The sequence below is a fragment of the Portunus trituberculatus genome, chromosome 34 (assembly GCF_017591435.1).
Source record: "Portunus trituberculatus isolate SZX2019 chromosome 34, ASM1759143v1, whole genome shotgun sequence".
Taxonomy (NCBI): Eukaryota; Metazoa; Arthropoda; class Malacostraca; order Decapoda; family Portunidae; genus Portunus; species Portunus trituberculatus.
Window position 1 is genome coordinate 3,863,030 of NC_059288.1, and position 19,632 is coordinate 3,882,661.

The 19,632-nt window shown below is 41.5% G+C and overlaps 1 protein-coding gene across 2 annotated transcripts; it reads right to left on the reverse strand.

Moving 5' to 3' along the window:
- LOC123512816 (centromere-associated protein E-like) lies at window positions 1-18,695 on the reverse strand. Of its 2 annotated transcripts, none has more exons than XM_045269412.1 (16): window positions 18,508-18,695; window positions 14,128-14,285; window positions 12,729-12,826; window positions 12,199-12,446; window positions 11,298-11,493; window positions 10,615-10,721; window positions 9,718-9,813; window positions 9,056-9,232; window positions 8,229-8,409; window positions 6,943-7,083; window positions 3,217-3,333; window positions 2,598-2,738; window positions 1,809-1,934; window positions 844-1,020; window positions 509-601; window positions 1-172 (listed from the first exon to the last, which is right to left on the reverse strand). In XM_045269412.1, coding segments are annotated over exons 1-16 (2,187 nt in total). In that variant the 5' UTR covers window positions 18,510-18,695; the 3' UTR covers window positions 1-43. The 2 variants fall into 2 exon arrangements, with proteins under 2 accessions (XP_045125347.1, XP_045125346.1); XM_045269411.1 differs by having other exon boundaries at window positions 2-172; window positions 3,193-3,333.
- Between the last annotated feature and the right edge of the window lie 937 nt (window positions 18,696-19,632).

The window sequence follows — 19,632 nt, forward strand, 5'->3', positions numbered from 1 at the left end:
ATTAATTACGAATCTCTCTCTCTCTCTCTCTCTCTCTCTCTCTCTAGGAGGCTCCCACGGCAGTCAGTGTCCTTATCTTGTCCCTCATGTCGTTGTATTTGGTGCTGAGTCTCTCCACGTCGCGCCTCAGAATGCTGTCCTCCTGCTCCCTCAGCTTCCGCTCGTCCCGCACCTGTGGAATGGATGAGAAGCGGTGAGATGAGAGACGGTTGCTGTTACCTAGTTGTTGTTGTTGTTGTTGTTGTTGTTGTTGTTGTTGCTGTTGTTTTTTTCTGAATACCTTTACGTTTTGTAATACCGGATTCTTCATTACAATTATATTTTTTCAACTTTTTTACTACTACTACTTGCTTGTTACTATTGTTTCTACTATTACTACTACTACTACTACTACTACTACTACTACTACTACTACTACTACTACTACTACTACTACTACTACTACTACTACTACTACTACTACTATTACTACCATCACCACCACCACCACCACCACCACAACACTCACCCGTTCCGACAGAGAAGATTTCACCACGTGCACCGCCTCAGCCAGTTTCTTCATTCCTGTTTGCGTCTCATCCACGTCTTGGTTGAGCTGAGCCTGGATAAGACGAAAGAAACATTGGAACAGGTCGAGGAGGAGGAGGAGAAGGAGGGGAGGAGATCGGCTCTGTAAGGAGAATGGAGACTGAGTAGGCCTTTTTCCTTTATGATTCTGTTGGCTAATCCTCCTCTTTTACATAAAAAAGACGAGAGGCACAAGACCACACAAGCATATAAAACACACACACACACACTCTCTCTCTCTCTCTCTCTCTCTCTCTCTCTCTCTCTCTCTCTCACCAGGCTGGGCACAGTGGAAGCGTTTTTCTCGTTCTTTCCAACAATGCGGTCCACTTCGCCTCGTAAATCCTTGTAGTCGTCCATTCTCTCTTTCCTCTCCTGGTCCACCTTCTTGCTGAGCTTCGTGTCCACCTCCCTCACCTCCTCCTGCAGGTTGGCGATGTTCTTCGGCGTATCCTACAGTGGGAAAGAGAAACAAAAGGGATTAATGTGATGTTTGTGATATTTGAGAGAGAGAGAGAGAGAGAGAGAGAGAGAGAGAGAGAGAGAGAGAGAGAGAGAGAGAGAGAGAGAGTGTAAGTCATGGTGATTGCATTGTCTTAAAGTTGTGAGCTACTTTGATTAAAAAAAAAAAAGACTTTATACGTTCACGAATAACCGAGAAAGAAAGAAACGAAGTAAAAAAGAGAAAGAAAGAAGAGAGAGAAAAAAAATGAAAATAACCACTCACTCTCTCACACTCACCTCCCCATTCATTCATACTTGCAAAATGAAAATAAAATAAGAATAAAATAAAATAGATAAAGATAAGTAAATAAATAAAAACTAATTTAAAGATTGGCTTGAAGGAATATATAACTTCGAATCCCACTTGAAATTTGCAAAAAGAAAATAATAATAATAATAATAATACATAGATGAAATAAATATCTCAACCCTTTGAGTACCATGATGCGTTTTCATAGGCACTCTGGTGATTTTATATAGTTACAGAAACTCGTGTGGGGGATTAAAATCGTGAAGACTGTGGCCATTAATCTTCCGAACTCCATAGACCCTTCCTAATGTCAATAAAATGGTCTAATCATACACAAATCTTCAGGTGAAAATGTCCCAGTACTGAAGGGGTTGAACACTGGCGTTAGGAAAGCAAATGTTCGAACCCCACTTGAAACCTGAAAAAAAAAGGAAAGAAAGAAAAGTATCGCAGCACATTCACTCCACCTTGACTCACACTCCCTCACCTGCACCTCCGTCTGTAGTTTGTCCACCTGCTTCTTGAGTCGCTCCTGGCTGAACACAACTGAGTCAATCTTCTGCTGCATCTTGTCTCCCATGATTGTGTTCGCCTCGTGGTCCTCCGCCTTGGACTGGGTCGGGGAACGTGACAGTATTCAGTAGGGTAATATTATAAAGTACTTCAGCGCGACTCTTCCACTACTTTCCCTAGACTCCAGGTGATGTTATAAGGGTTTCTAAAGGGTGTTTTTACCGTTGTAATGGTGAGTTGGTGAGTTTTTAAGGGTGTTTTCACAAGTTAGCAAATTTTTCAAAGGTGTTTTTACATCTTACCAAGTTTTTAAGGATACTTTTACAAATTGCTAGGTTCATAGGAGTGCTTCTATGGTTCTAGTGACATAAAAGCAAGTTTATAAGGGAGACTTAACAGATTAACAAATTTCTAGCGTGTTTTCACGGTTGTAGTGACAGATCAACAAGATTTTTATAATATGAATAGGAGAAATACTCTTAAGAAGCTGACTATACCATATGTATGACCTTGGAAATTAGTCGTGGAGGAGGAGGAGGAGGAGGAGGAGGAGGAGGAGGAGGAGGAGGAGGAGGAGGAGGCGGAGGAGGAGGAAGAGGAGGAGAAGAAGGAGGAAGAAAGAAAGGATGAGAGATAAATGAAGGAAACAAAGAAAAAAAAACTGATTTGTAAAAGAAAAGGAAAAAAAAAAAACTGGAGAAATCCTAAACACACCCAGCACTAGAACTCTTAACATTATCAATTAAGCTTACACGACACTCACTGACTTCAGCTTATTGTCCAGGTCGTCACTGTGCTGCTTTATCTTGGTCTCCACGCTGGTGAGTCGGTGGTCCAGCTGCGCCACGTCCTTCGCTACCTGCTCCCGTATCCCCTCGGTCTTCTCGTTCTGGTGGCGGTAAATCTGACGCGGGACGGAAAGAAAACGGAAAAGATAAAAGAAAGGAATTTTTTTTTTCGTTCTTTTTTTTCTTCTCAGTTGTAAGTTTTAGTTTGGTTTTGTTGGAATATGTTTTTTGTTTAGATTTTTTTTTCACTCGTATTATGCAATGGAGAGAACAACGATAAAAGTAGTAGTAGTAGTAGTAGTAGTAGTAGTAGTAGTAGTAGTAGTAGTAGTAGTAGTAGTAGGAGGAGGAGGAGGAGGAGGAGTAAAAGTAGTAGTAGTAGAAGAAGAAGAAGAAGAAGAAGAAGAAGAAGAAGAAGAAGAAGAAGAAGAAGAAGAAGAAGAAGAAGAAGAAAAGAAAACGAGAAAATGATGATAAAGATTTCGTTGACGGTAATGAAAAAAAATATTAATGTACTTCCTCCCTCTCTCTCTCTCTCTCTCTCTCTCTCTCTCTCTCTCTCTCTCTCACCTCGTCATAGTTGTTGGGCTGTACCTGCGGGGCGCTCTTCGTCTTGCTGGCCTTCTTATCGACAGTCCCCACCGCCGTCTGCAGCTCCAGGATGCCCATCTTGGCCCTGTCGTCCACATCACTCACCTTTCCATCCAGCACCTGACGCGGGGAGGCGAGGCAGTGGTGTAGTGCATGTCGAAGATGATACGTGGGGTTAAGTATGAATAGATAGTTTCTTTTTTTATTTTCTTGTTTGCTTCATTCTCTCTCTCTCTCTCTCTCTCTCTCTCTCTCTCTCTCTCTCTCTCTGTTTTCCAAGGCCATAGAGATGATTAGCGTGGTTTTCAAGGGTGTTTCTCCTGTTCATAATGTAGTAATCTTGTTAATCTGTCACCAGAACCATCAAATCATCCTTGAAAAACCCGGAGAACTTCAACGAGACCAGAGCTCTTTGAAAATAGTGGAGGTGTGGGGCTGAAGTGTATCAGAATATGGTCTAATTAAGCTTACATTGCCGAAAAGGAAAGAAAAAAGCACTACTGGCGACGCATCAAACACACACGGCCACCAGCTTACTTACCTATCACGCTGGCCTATGATACGCATACGGATAACCTGAATGGATATGAAGCCATTCCAACATTGCTTCGCTAATCTCGTGAAAATTATAGCTATCTGCCACTGGAGCGGAGGTTCCTCGTTCCACATAGGCCAATGTGATACCTCTCATTTTTACGGATGAAAGAACTCTTTGAAAATATCTCTATGAACTTGTAAGGCTGGTGCGGAGGTAATGGGACGCACTGGCAGTGCTGCCAGATCAAGTTGCGAAAAGTTCCCTGTTTTGCCTAAAAATATTTCCCTATTTAGCGCAGCATTTCCCTGTCGTAATTTTTAACTTCTTACATACGTACATACACACATTCGTGTGTGTGTATATATATATATATATATATATATATATATATATATATATATATATATATATATATATATATATATATATATATATATATATATATATATATACACACACACACACACACACACACACACACACACACACACACGAATATAATATAGCTGTCATAAGTTCAGCTATCAAGCAGGGGCGAGGGAAGGAAGGGGAGGGACGATATACGGATCTCATACGTGTCATGACACTGTTTGGGTGAATACGGGTCTCTACCGGTCTCGTAGAAAACAGGTTCAGCTAGCTAGCAAGGGCGAGGGAGGAAAGGGAAGGGACGGTATACGGGTCTCGTACAAGTCATGACGCTGTTTGGGGATGAGGGAAGCAAGAGTGAACGGTAGAGGAAGGATATAGTGATCGAGAGAGACCTCAGAAGTGGATTGAAATTCAATTGAGAGGGAAAGGAAACAATAAATAATTGATCAAAATTAATACAAATAATTATTGTACGGATGACGGGTGAAGAGGATGGGGAGGAGGACAAGGGTGGGGACTGCGGATGAAGGGTGTGAGTCCGTTGGTCAAAATTTCCCTAGATTTTGGAACATTTTGAATTTTCTTCCCTGTTGAGACCTAAATTTCCCTAAAACAGGGAAATCTCCCTGCATCTGGCAGCTCTGCGCACTGGCATGCGTAAGAGCATCCTGGCAGCCTTTGATCAAATAACTACTATCTATAAACACGGCGGGGAGGGGGAAGGGGTGCATTATGATTTGTGTATCATCTATTTGCATCCTCCTTTTCAAATTTTTTTTCGTGATTGTATATAATTACGGTACTGTACAATAATCTTTCCACATCTCCACGTGGGAAGAGAGAAAGACTGAGTAGCAGAGTTGCCACTCCTTGTGTTTTCTTACTAGATAATAGTATTATTTGCTTCGATTTTGGAGTCTTGTAGTTTTTTTTAAGAAGAAAAGTTACAATGAATCTCATGTTCCCTGTTTTTTATAATGTTTGTATAATAGGAACATGTTGGACACGTTCCGTTCGTGGTCTGTCTAGGACCAGTGTACTAAAACTTTCGGACGACTTCCCTTAGTCAGTTGAACTGTTAAAGTGGATTGCACTTGGTTCCCTGACTCTCAGATTGGTGTAAGAACATAGCGGTGATAAATTGGGTTGATAAGTCGTGGCGACAATGAACGATTCTCAAAACACCACTGCAAGTTGTATTGAGGATAAAACTCCACCACAGAAGGAAAAAAAAAAAAAATATGTGGTACAACTAGCCATTTAACAGCGAGTGGTTAACGGATCCTGATCGAATTAAAAGACTGGATCAAGCCAGACCCCAAAGATAATTAGTATGTTGTTCACTGTGTTGTGTGTGATTCCAAGCTAAAAAATCCTAACAAAGCTGGTTTGATAAGCCACAAAGCTACATCAAAGCACATGAAAAATTATGAATCAAAGAAAAAGTGTGTGAATATTCAGCAGTTCATCAAGAAACTAACGGAAGACCCGAAAGATAAAGTTCACACTGCAGAATTATTGGTGTGTGGATAATGGCAGAACATGGAATGGAAGAGCTTCCATTACAAGTCTACATGTAAGTAGTAGGTAAGATAATTACAGTATACCTACATATTTTGATAATAAAACAAGATAAATGTTCGCGTTCTGTAAAAAAAAAAAAAAAATCTTCTTTTTTGGTCAGTCTTGTGGCTTTTTGAGATACGATCTCATATTTTCATAAATTCTAGAGTGGCAACACTGCTGAGTAGCAGGCTATGGTAGTGTCGATTTTCTGGCGCGGCGTGAATATACACTTGGGCCACAAATGTGTGTTTCTACTTTCCTTGCCTCTTACTGTTTTCCAGTGGATTTTTCATGTATCAGACACTATGGGGAGGCGCAAAGAAACGTATGAAGATGTACTGGAAGAAAAAAAAAAAAAAAAAAGAAAGGAGGAAAAAGTGAAGATGTGGCAACTTATCACTCTATGGCAGACATGCCATGACGCAATTTTTCCCATAGAAATGACCTGAAAGAGCTTCTTTAGAAATCTGATCTCTTGAACATTATCAGAAGAGTAAGAAAAGGAACGAGACATAGTTGTTCTGTGCTAGAAAACATCTCTGTACCGTACATTGTCACCTATAAACATAAAACTGTGTTTTTCTAAAAATGAAAATTTTAATGTAAAGAAATGTATATCTCAACTTGTATTTGGACGACTTTAAAATTTCTTGCAGCATAATACTCAGAAAATAATGATCTACAAATGTGCATATTGAGGTTCCTTATTTTCGAAGTTTGTAAGATGTGACTTTTTTGTAGATTTTACAGAAAAAAATACCGTTTGAATTGATTTTGTTTGGTGCACTTATTATTTGCGATATACAAATGATAATATGCGCAATTGTTCCCATTTAAAGGATATCATTCTACTTTGAATACTTTTCTATGAATAAGAATTTTTTGAGCATTATGTAAAACTTAAAAAAAAGATAAATCCTTCGATTTTTATGAAAATTATTTCAGGGGCACCTCCCGATCTAATGTTTAAACTGTAAAAAAGAATAATTAGTCTACACAAAAATTACGCCCGCAGAAAATAAAAATGTCTGAACAGAACTATAAGAATGATATTCCTCCTTCACCTCCACAGTATCAAAAGGCTTTATTCAAATCTGCGTGAGTTTTCAAGGGTGTTTTTACGGTTCTAGAGGCGGAATATAATAAAATTCCAACACTAATAACAGGAGAAACTCTTGAAAACCCCGCTAATCATCTCTGTGGCCTTGGAAAAATAATCTTGGTGAAAGAGCAAAACGTTTCTGAATATGGACCTTAATTTCGTTCTGCCTGTCGGAGATCTCAGCGGCAAGAACCTTCTCCTGCTCCATGACGTGGTCTTGCATCTTGGCCTCCAGCTGTGACATTCCCCGACCCAGCTCCACCACACGCTGGTTCATTTTCTCCTCGTGTTGCTGTGGCGAGACACAGCACGAAGGGTTACCAAGGAATTATGAGCGACTATAAACACACACACACACACACACACATATACACACACACGGCCCGGTAGCTCAGTGGTTAGAGCGCTGGCTTCACAAGCCAGAGGACCGGGGTTCGATTCCCCGGCCGGGTGGAGATATTTGGGTGTGTCTCCTTTCACGTGTAGCCCCTGTTCACCTAGCAGTGAGTAGGTACGGGATGTAAATCGAGGAGTTGTGACCTTGTTGTCCCGGTGTGTGGTGTGTGCCTGGTCTCAGGCCTATCCGAAGATCGGAAATAATGAGCTCTGAGCTCGTTCCGTAGGGTAACGTCTGGCTGTCTCGTCAGAGACTGCAGCAGATCAAACAGTGAATTACACACACACACACACACACACACACACACGTACTTGTCAGAGTATTTTACGTATAGGCCAACTTACTTTGAATATATTCTGTTGATGCAAAGCACACATATGAAGGTTCTTCAAAATCTGTCTCTGTTTTTCTAAGTTAGTATTGAATATGTTTAGATAAGTGCTGAATGGGTGAGGTAATTTTTTTCTATTGTTATATTTGAAATGTAAATAGGAGCTGTGCTCCAGACTTTTTATAAAGTCTGAGCTACTAGATTCATTCATTCATTCATTCATTCATTCATTCATTCATTCATTCACACACACACACACACACACACACACACACACACACACACACACACACACACATAGTAAGAAACTAAGGAAGGGACGATGTCTGAGAGATGTTAAAAAATAGTTTCCCGCAAAGATGTGTTGAGACTTGGAACAGTTTGAGTGAGGAAGTGGTGTCAGCAAAGAGTGTGCATAGTTTTAAAGAAAAATTGGATAAGTGTAGATATGGAGACGGGACCACACGAGCATAAAGCCCAGGCCCTGTAAAACTACAACTAGGTAAATACAACTAGGTAAATACACACACACACACACACACACACACACACACACACACACACACACACATTCTCAGGTTTTACTAGACAGCTTTACTTCACTACTACATGCTATTTACACTTAGATCAGAGAAAAGAGATGATAACTACTGCTGGTACGACTACTATTACTACTACTATCACCGCCACCATCACCACCAATGCTCACCTCCATGTGCTTCTTCATGGCGTCCACATTATGTTCCACGTCTAGCTTCACTTCTCGTATCCTCGTCTCCACTTTCTCCTGCAGCACCTTCTCCTCCTGCGCACGTCTTTTGTTCTCCTTCGTCAGCGTGCCCTCGATCACCGTCAGTTTGTTTACCGTGTCGTCCCTCAATTTTGCCTCCCTATAAATGAATCCTTAAGAATGGTACTGTATTCCTTAAAAAAAGTTCCATCAGAATCCTTTTAAAAAAAATGTGATGTATTCTGAAACATTACTGCGTTGCATCTTCCCTGCATTCCAAAGGCTCTGGGTTTTTAAGGGCGTTTTCTTTTTATGATTCTATTAAGAAATTAGAAATATTTGTAGATTATGAGCAGAAGAAGCACTCTTGAGAACCCTGGTATCGTTACTGTGGCCTAGAAAAGTGGTTCTAGTAACATATTAGCAGGGTTCTTTTTATATTATTAACAGGCGAAACACTCTTGAGAACCGTGCTCATCATCTCTGTGGTTTGGAAAATGGTTTTAGTGATAGATGGCAAGATTTCTACTCTCTCAACATGAGAAACCCTTGAAAACCCGAGTAAAATAATATCTTTGACCGTAGAAAATAGTTTTATATTATCAACGAAAGAAAACTTTGAGATCCCGGCTAATCATCTTTGTGCCTTTGAAAAACAGTGGAAGTGAGAGACAGAGAGCGTAGCGTTACTGAATACGTTCCTTTCTTTGTCAACAGCCCTTTATCTCCCCCCTCTCTCTCTCTCTCTCTCTCTCTCTCTCTCTCTCTCTCTCTCTCTCTCTCTCTCTCTCTCTCTCAACACACACTTCTCCTCAATCTTCCTCGACAAGTCCTTGGCCACCGATGACACCTCCATCAGAATCCGCTGTTTCTCGCTGGCACTGAACCCCGCGCTCAGCTCCTTCATCTTCTCGTCAAACTCTCGCATCTCCTTGTCCTTCTCCACCTTGCTGCTGCCGTAGTCCTCTAGCAGCTCGTTCATCCTGTAGTCGTAGTAGTAGTAGTAGTAGTAGTAGTAGTAGTAGTAGTAGCAGTAGTAGTAGTAGTAGATTTTTTTGTTTTAGTTGGAAGAGAAAGAAAAGTAGGAGGAGGAGAATGGTTAAAAATGCAAACTCCTTATTATATTATTACTTGCATAAAAAAAAAATACCATTGAAAACACCATTAACTTTCAATGCAGTCTTATAAGATGCTAGAATATTTAAATCACCCTTGAAAGGTTGTAATATCTTGCACTACAGCCTTTAAAACTATCAGAATCATGAATAACACACCGAAAACCTCATCAACATCCAGTACAGCCTCTCAACCTGCCATTACTATCACGAAAACATATTCAGAAAATATCCTTGAAAACCCAGAAAGCATCCTTGTACACCCCCATCAGTAACGTCCCCGGAGTCCGTCAAAGTAGGAGGTAGTGATGCCGTAGATTCGAAAGCGTGAAGCCTCGACTTCCCTCACTCACCTCATGTTTACTTCCGTCTCCACTCTGTCCCTCTTCTTGGCTTCCTGGTTGAGGCGCTGGGTCAGGTCTTGAATGGTAGCGTTCATCTGGATCAGTCTGTCGGGGAGAGAGAGAGAGAGAGAGAGAGAGAGAGAGAGATAAATGGTGGGTGAGGTGTTTTTTTTTTTTTTTTATTTATACCATGTGGGCTCTTCACGGGAATCTATGGGCTAAAGGGGAATCTTTTTTGGGGGTACTTCCTATCTCAAAGCCCACCCACTAGGAAGCCGTTGCCCCGAGTGAGGAAGCCCAACCTACACTCGGACCGTGGACAGGATTCGAACCAGTGCGCTTGGAGACCCCTCGGACCCCAAAGCACGCATGGTTCCACTGTACCACGGCGTTAGATTTTTGTGCTGCTTTGGTATGCGTTGTATGTGTCATAAAGCTCCTTTTTATGTGATCTGCACGTAATATTCTGATCTATATCAAGAAGAAATATTTATTCTTTTCTTTTACTATCAAGAGATAAGGATAACACTGATCTTGGCTTCGAGAGAACGTCTGGCTAGAGAGTCTGTAAAGCATGAGTGGAATGTTTGTTCGAGTGTCGGAGCTCCAGTCATGAGTTTTCAAGGTACCGTACACTTACATTTAGTAACAGCATACTTCATTCTGGCATGGACAATGTCTCAATAGGTGACCAGCTCTCCCTTCTGTGATTTTACCGGCTTTTAGCATTTGAATACCTAGGGAATTCTCTAAAGGTTTGCAACGAGCCACAGACGAGACGAAAACATCTGCATTGAAAAGTAGTTTCCAAGCTGTCTCTATGTCAGATTATCGCTACTACTACTACTACTACCCTTCTACTACTACTACTACTACTACTACTACTACTACGCTACTACTACGCACTTTCCTTCCAACGCCAGCCGCACAGTTTCAGACATCTTCCCGTCGTCCTGGGTTGGCGGAGAGAAGTGGATGGGAGCGATGTGGGCCGGGGTGTGCACCTTCGTGTTCTGAGTGGGAGACAAGTGCATAAAATAAATGAGATAGAGACTGCTTCACTTTGTATACTTTGCTGGCTTTACTTATCATTTCTGCGCAGATAGAAAAGAGAAATATACTGCAAGGATGTGAATTGAATGGGTTAGGAAGAGACGAAAGCAAGAAATGAGAGAGACTACTTCGCTGTGTAAGGTTTGTTGGTTATACTTCAGATTTTAGTGTAAACAGAAATGAAACGGAAGAAATAAATAACAAGGATGTGAGTTGTTTGGGTTAGGAGAGACGAAAACAAGAAATGAGAGAGATTGCTTCCCTGTATAAGCTTTGTTGATTAAAATGACTAATAATTTTAAGGATATTGATTAGAATGAGGTATGTTGATAGCTTGTCAGTTCATGAATTGTTGTTTTCGTTTTCTTTCTGAGCGAGAGGACAAAGAAAACGATGAAACACGTAAAGAAATGTAGATGATTGATAATAATGAGAAGAGTAATGAAAAGGAGATTCGCATTATGATTTAAAAGATTCCTCTCTCTCTCTCTCTCTCTCTCTCTCTCTCTCTCTCTCTCTCTCTCTCTCTCTCTCACCATCATCCTCTTGTTGCTGTCCTCAATCAGTCTGGCTTGCATCCTCACGTTTCCTTCCAGCGAGCTCATCTCCTGCGCCACATTGTCCACTTTTGAGGTTGTTTCGCGCAGTTCATCCCTGAGAGAGAAGCACAGACGCTCCAGCTGCTCCTTGCTCTGCGTCACCCTCATGATCTCGTGCCTGTATTCCTGCAGCCTGGAGGAGAGAGGCGAAGATGGCGAGATAAGCAAATGAGAGAGAGAGAGAGAGAGAGAGAGAGAGAGAGAGAGAGAGAGAGAGAGAGAGAGAGAATATTAGACGTGAAAACAAAAACGAAAAAAGATCGAGGAGAAAATATTGATAAAAACAGAATTAAATAAATAAAACGAGAGAGAGAGAGAGAGAGAGAGAGAGAGAGAGAGAGAGAGAGAGAGAGAGAGGCCGTATTCTGAAACACTTCTGCACTACGATTACTATTCTTAAAGGGCTTTAGTTGAAGTTACGAGGGTTTTGAAGTTCTTTTGTTTATTAATTTTTCTTTGGAGGGGCCGGGGTTTAAGCGTCTTTACTTCATTCAAAAGGGTTAATTAAGATTTTTGCTTATTGTTTTAGTGGCAGATTTACAAGATTTCTATATTATGAACACGAGAAACACACTTGTGAACACGGATGATCATTTCTGTGGTCTTCGGGAATAGCTACAGTGACAGAGCAAGGCTGGTAACGACTCCAGTATCTAAAAGCTTACTGGTGCCTAGTCCTCAAAGATTTCATAAAAGGACACGTCATGAAAAAAATAAATAAATCGTATACATAAAAAAAACTTAAAATCTAATCAACAAACATCAAAATGAAAACGAAACAAAGAAATGGAGGAAAAATTCAAGACAAAAAATACAAACAAAAGACAAACTACATTACTTTTGCGCACTGCTGCTTCTCCTTTCCATCTGATCTTGCTGGGCTGACGAGACCGCCTTCTCGATGCTCTTGATGTGGGAATTCATCTGCTGGAGGGCGTTCCTGGTGTCCTTCATGCCGTCCTCCAGCCTGCGTATCCTGTCCTCGAACTCAAAAGTCTTGCCCTGCGTCTGGCGAACCGTGGAGTCCATCCTTGCGATCACGTCCTTCTCCTCGCCTAGTGTTAGTTCGTTGCGCTTCACGTTCATCTGCAGTAGTAGTAGTAGTAGTAGTAGTAGTAGTAGTAGTAATAGTGCCGTAACTTTCTCTGTGACTGTATATTGAAACACTCCTCCGCCGCACATCCATCACATTCCAAAGGCGTCATAAGAATCACAAAATCTTGGTAGCGCTAAAACAACAACAACAACAAAAATAACAACTACTTAAAGTTACACAGGTTTTAAAGAGTTTTTTTCATATATACTCAGTGACGTATTGGTGTAAGTAAACGGTGATAGGAGATGAGAATTCCCCGCTATCTTACCCACCTTGAGGTCTTGTTGTACCCGCATCAGCTCGTCCAGCAAGGTACGGTTACTCTGCTCCGTGGCATTAAGACGCTGCTCCAACATGTCAATCCTTCGCCCTAGAAAATGAAGGAAGAAGAATTAACCCCTTCATCACCGGGACACCTTAGAGCTTTAGATATAGTTAGACGATTTTATTTACATTAGGAAGGATCTATGGAGGTCAGAGGGTTAATGGCCAGAGTCTTCACTATTTTAATCCCCAAGTTTCTGAAGCTGTATAAAATCATCAAATAGTGAGGAGAGTGAAAAAGGAAACGTGTCATGGTACTGAAGAGGTTAATGGTACTATCGGGAAAGCTGGTACCTGGATAAAAAATAATGAGTGAAAAGAACGGTACCTATCGCTCTTGGACCTGCTCGGGTACTGGCATCTAAGTGGACCTTTTTTTGTAATTGTTTTTTGTTCCTCTTGGCTAGATTTCTCCTCTTACACAAAAACACGTAGATAGATATAGAATGTAACAAAGAAAATCACTATTCACATGAATCAGTTTGTCTATTCAAGGTGTTCTCGCCCTTTCTAGTTAAAATTCACTCGGAAAATACCAAAATCTCTCTCTCTCTCTCTCTCTCTCTCTCTCTCTCTCTCTCTCTCTCTCTCTCTCTCTCTCTCTCTCGACTAAGCAACATATGTTTCTTTCAGTACTACTATAAAAAGTAATCAGAATATTGTTGTAACCCAGCTTATCACTATTTATGGGTCACGTTGGAAATGTCAAGTCTTTCTACTCACTCAAGTCACTGAAGTCAAATGATCGAGTGGTTAAGACATGTTCCTTTTTAATGTAAGAGGGGAGAGCTGGCCGAGCGGTACGCCATCAACACAGCTATAGAAAGTCCTGTCAGTACATATTAACCAGTAAATGATCATTTTAACTAAATATTCAAGCAAAAGAAAAAAAAAAAAAAAAAAAAAAAAAAAAAACAGCTCCACATCATAACTTATTCCAATCTCAAAAGGTACAAGTAAATAGAATCTGACAAAAAAGGTCCGTATTCTGAAACACGTTACTCTCACCACGACTGTTTTGCAAGGTCAAATGAATGTCTAACAATGTTCTTAGTGTTTATCTTATTATTAATGTAGAAATCTTATTAATATGTCACTAGAAACGTAAAAACAGCCTTGAAAACCCTTGAAAATCAGTCCAAGGGCAACAAAATCGATTAAACAAAAAAGACCCACTTAGAAGCCAGTTCCGTGCAGGTCCGAGACAGTTAGCAAAAGCGTTTGTGGTTAGAGGCGTTAATCCTATATACATTTCACAAGACATGAAGGGCCGAGTTGACGAGAATACAGTGACAAAATTACACCAATGAAAGAGATAACGCCTCTTGTACTTCTTTATTGCTTTACCTGCCATGGGGTCTCCCTGGGGGCCTGGGACGGGGCGTGGGGGCGGCGGGACCCTCTGTTGCTGGGGCGGGGCTCTTCTGGCGTTCCCTAGGGGCGGTCTGGAGTGAGGCAGCCCCGGCAGACCGTGCAAGTTACCAAAATTTCTGGCTCGGTTCATCCTGGAGAGAGAGAGAGAGAGAGAGAGAGAGAGAGAGAGAGAGAGAGAGAGAGAGAACATGAATAATAAAAAGTCTGTTACAAGCTTCATTTTGTAGGAGAGAGAAAATAAATAATTAAATAAAGTGGATTTCAGAAACTTATAATACGGTAAACGAAAAAAAACAGCAGCAACAACAACAACAACAACAACAACAACAACAACAACAACAACAACAACAAAGAAAACAAGAAACACCCAACCACCCATCTACGCACCCAACCACCGACACACACAAACACACACACACACACCCGAGACGATGAGTTAACAATAGCGGAAACAGTAGCAGTGATGTCAAGAGAGAGAGAGAGAGAGAGAGAGAGAGAGAGAGAGAGGTTAGAGGCTATGTATCCCTTGAACCGTCTCTCCTCCAAGCAACCATCGATTCAAGGCCGAGAAGAAACAAACTCGCCCCACTTTTGTCTCCACCTTGACACCAAACCTTCCAGAGAGAGAGAGAGAGAGAGAGAGAGAGTGTGTGTGTGTGTGTGTGTGTGTTCACCACGTTCGTCTGCTGGTCACCCAGCCAGTCTTTCCCCTACGGAAAGAGCTCGTAGTGACCGATCATCAGGTAGGACTGAGACCACACCACACTCCACACACCGGGAAAGTGAGGCCACAACCCCTCGAGTTACATCCCGTACCTATTTACTGCAAGGTGAACAGGGGCTCCCACACATTAAGAGGCTTGCCCATCTGCCTCTCCGCTTTCTGGGACTCGAACCCGGACCCTCTTGATTGTGAGTCGAGCGTGCTAACTACTACACTACGCGGTGTGTGTGTGTGTGTTTCACTGTTTGATCTGCTGCAGTCTCTGACGAGACAGACAGACGTTACCCTACGGAACGAGCTCAGAGCTCATTATTTCCGATCTTCGGATAGGCCTGAGATCAGGCACACACCACACACCGGGACAACATGGTCACAACTCCTCGATTTACATCCCGTACCTACTCACTGCTAGGTGAACAGGGGCTACACGTGAAAGGAGACACACCCAAATATCTCCACCCGGCCGGGGAATCGAACCCCGGTCCTCTGGCTTGTGAAGCCAGCGCTCTTACCACTGAGCTACCGGGCTGGTGTGTGTGTGTGTGTGTGTGTGTGTGTGTGTGTAATTAATCTCGGTCGTCTGCTGGTCACCCAGCCAGTCTTCCCCATTACGGAGCGAACTCAGAGCTCATAGACCGATCTTCGGGTAGGACTGAGACCACATCACACACAACACACACCGGGAAAGCGAGGCCACAACCTCTCGAGTTACATCCCGTACCTAATTACTGCTAGGTAAACACACCCCACACATTAAGAGGCTTGCCCATTTGCCTCGCCGCTCCCGGGACTCGAACCCGGCCCTCTCAATTATGAGTCGAGCGTGCTAACCACTACATTACGCGTGTGTGTGTGTGTGTGTGAGTGTATGTGTGTGTTTTACTGTTTGATCTGCTGCAGTCTCTGACGAAACAGCCAGACGTTACCCTACGGAACGAGCTCAGAGCTCATTACTCGTATTTCCGATCTTCGGATAGGCCTGAGACCAGGCACACACCACACACCGGGACAACAAGGTCACAACTCCTCGATTTACATCCCGTACCTACTCACTGCTAGGTGAACACCACCTACACGTGAAAGAGACACACCCAAATATCTCCACCCGGCCGGGGAATCGAACCCCGGTCCTTTGGCTTGTGAAGCCAGCGCTCTAACCACTGAGTGTGTGTGTGTGTGTGTGTGTGTGTGTGTGTGTGTGTGTGTGTGTGTGTGTGTATGCATCGCTAACATTCCACGTATAAATGATTAGTTTTTTTCTTTTGATGTTAATTCACACATACGTTTATTTTTTCTCTCTCTGTTATTTTCTTTCGTTCAGATGCATTTTTTCTTCTTCTTTTCGTTCCTTTTTTCGTTCACATTTTTTCTTTTCCTTCTTTCTTTCTTTTTCATTAAGGGTCGTTTTCTTTTTCTTTTCATCAATTTCTTCCTGTTTTCTTAGAGAGAGAGAGAGAGAGAGAGAGAGAGAGAGAGAGAGAGAGAGAGAGAGAGAGAGAGAGAGAGAGAGAGAGAGAGGTGGTAAGGGAAAAAATATAAAGAAAAATTATGAACTGCAAAAAAGAGTAAAAGAAAAAAAGCGGAGAATAGAATTGTTATTATCATTGCTGTTTGTCGGTAAGTAGGCAGCAACGTGTGTGTGTGTGTGTGTGTGTGTGTGTGTGTGTGTGTGTGTGTGTGTTTAGCTTTGCGTGTGTGATTTCTTTAGTTATGTAACCTTCTTGTAGTCTTTGCACGCAGGTATTTACACACACACACACACACACACACACACACACACACACACACACACACACACACACACACACTTTTCTTTTTATTTCAATTGATTTTTTTTTATTCAAGCATCTTTTTTTATTTATTTTCCTCTCATATGCTTATTTCCCACTTCTTTCATTCCATTTTCTGCTCTAAAAACTGAATAAATGAAGCCATTAGCAGATATAGAGTAACCTTCACCACATAATTTCTTCTTTTTTTCCCTATTAGTCTAGTCACGCACATTCATTCTCACCTGCACTACACACACACAACAATAATAATCTTCCACTAAGCTTCTGTTACCCACAAGTCTAATAATAGATCAAAATACCCTAACTAATATTTTTCTTTCTTTTTTCCCTTTTATTTGTTTTCACTGACCCCTTTCTTTTCTCTCTCTCTATTTTTTTTTTTTTTTTGTCTCACTTCCGATATTTGTCTCCAATATGTTTGTTATAGTTACTCTCTTAGCAACCTTACCTGCGTCCCTCCGTCCCTCCCTCCCTCACACACACACACACACACACACACACACACACACACACACACACACACCTCCTAATAGGTTGATTATAATGATGGTATGATTATAAAGACGTAACGAAACATTTCAACATTACGCTGATTCAAGTTTTGCAAAGGGTATTTTCATGAGTTAAGTCAGATTACGATTGGTTTTGGTTAGGTTTCAATATAGCACTTTACTTCCAACACGCTCTAGTGGAAGTTATTCATGCTTTCCAAAGGTATTTCAACGATTTAGTGGTAATTTAAAAGGATAATCACGTTTTTATAGGGAAAAGCAACCATGACAACTTGAATCATCATCTCAATGTGTTTCGAAATAATTTCAGATAATGTGAGAGAACAGCGGCTTTCTGCGTACAAGTAGAGGTAGATTTAATAATAGGTAACCCTGTTCTTAATTTGTTCACAAGTCTCAAGGACGTAAATTCCACAAACGTTATGAAATATTTACACACTAATCGCCTAAACACTGTACGAGTATTCTGGTTCACCTTCTTGTTTTTAGAAAGTAGAGAGACTTCTTATTTCCATCAATATACTGTGTGATTGTAAATTAAACTGTGCTCTTATGTCAGTATGAGCGTACACACACACACACACACACACACACGCCCGGTAGCTCAGTGGTTAGAGCGCTTGCTTCACAAGCCAGAGGACCGGGGTTCGATTCCCCGGCCGGGTGGAGATATTTGGGTGTGTCTCCTTTCACGTGTAGGTGCTGTTCACCTAGCAGTGAGTAGGTACGGGATGTAAATCGAGGAGTTGAGACCTTGTTGTCCCGGTGTGTGGTGTGTGCCTGGTCTCAGGCCTATCCGAAGATCGGAAATAATGAGCTCTGAGCTCGTTCCGTAGGGTAACGTCTGGCTGTCTCGTCAGAGACTGCAGCAGATCAAACAGTGAAACACACACACACACACACATTGGAAAATACAGTTTTCCACACAGAACGGTGGAAAAATGGAATGCATTGGATAATGGAATTGTTACAGCACATAGTGTGCATAACTTTAAAGAAAAGCTAGATAAATGGAGATATGGAGACAGGACACTATGAGCCCCGCTCGAACCCTGTACAATACAACTAGGTAAATACACACATGTTGTCTCAGTCCTACCCGAAGATCGGTCACTACGAGCTCTGAGCTCTTTCCGTAGGGGAAAGGCTGGCTGGGTAACCAGCAGACGACCGTGGTGAATAACACACATTTCACCTAACAATCAAAGTACATGTGAACACTTCACACTAACATACCGTGGGCTTTTTTTTCTCTCTCACTTGAATAAAGGAACAACACAACGATACAACAGCACTGAGCATCACCACCACATGAAGTACTCACATGATTCAACTATTCTGTATATGCACGAGATGAGTGAGGTGGGAAACGTAGTGGGGTGGTGGCGAGTGGGTGGCACACGCGGCACGAGTGAGGGCGGCGCGGACACACTCAGGTAGCGAGGCAGGGAGACTGAAATGTTGAGTGTTGAGTATTGAGGGTTGACCAGCCGCTGCCACGAGAACGGCCAAACAGGGACTGGGGAGGGACACACGGCGGCACGAGACATTTACGTTAATCATGAGTGACGTGTGTATGTGTGTGTGTGTGTGTGTGTGTGTGTGTGTGTGTGTGTGTGTGTGTGAAAGAGAGGAATATGTACAGTTCTGGACACATGAAACAAATACCTCCGCCATCAATGTGAGTAGCCCAGATACTGTAAACTATGTCCAGCCACAGAATGTAATGATAATGTCATGTCATTATCATCTTTGAGTGTCGCAAGATACATAATCTTTATATTTGATAATTTATGAATTATATGTGTCATTAAAGACGTTACGAGTGATGAAACTCATAACGACGTCTGGACAGTTTACAGCAACTGTGCTCCTCACATTGCTGGAGGAGTGTCTGTTTCATGTGTCCGCACCTGTACTTGCTGTGTAAAATATTATGTATATTTTGTATTACGTTTTGCGTATTGTAAAAGAAATCACGTTATAGTATGTTTTGGGTTTATTTATTTTCTTTTAATGAATGATATGTGTATATACGATTAACCCCTTCACTACCATGACCCGTTTCCAAATTCATTCTGGTGACTATTTAGTGATTCTATACAGTTTGAGAAACTTATATGGGGATTGAAATAGTGAAGACTGTGGCTATTAATATCGTGATCGCCATACACGCTTTGTGATATAAGTAAAATCGTCGATTTTACCCAAACTTGAGATAGAAATGCGTCCCAGTTCTGAAGGGGGTTAGCGCTATTTGTCCTATCACCTAGACTTGTGAAGCAATGTTTGTTAAATTTCATTTCTATCTTATATGGAAACTTGAATATATAGAAAGAGTGTATATATATATATATATATATATATATATATATATATATATATATATATATATATATATATATATATATATATATATATATATATATCCCCGGCGGGATCCTGATAA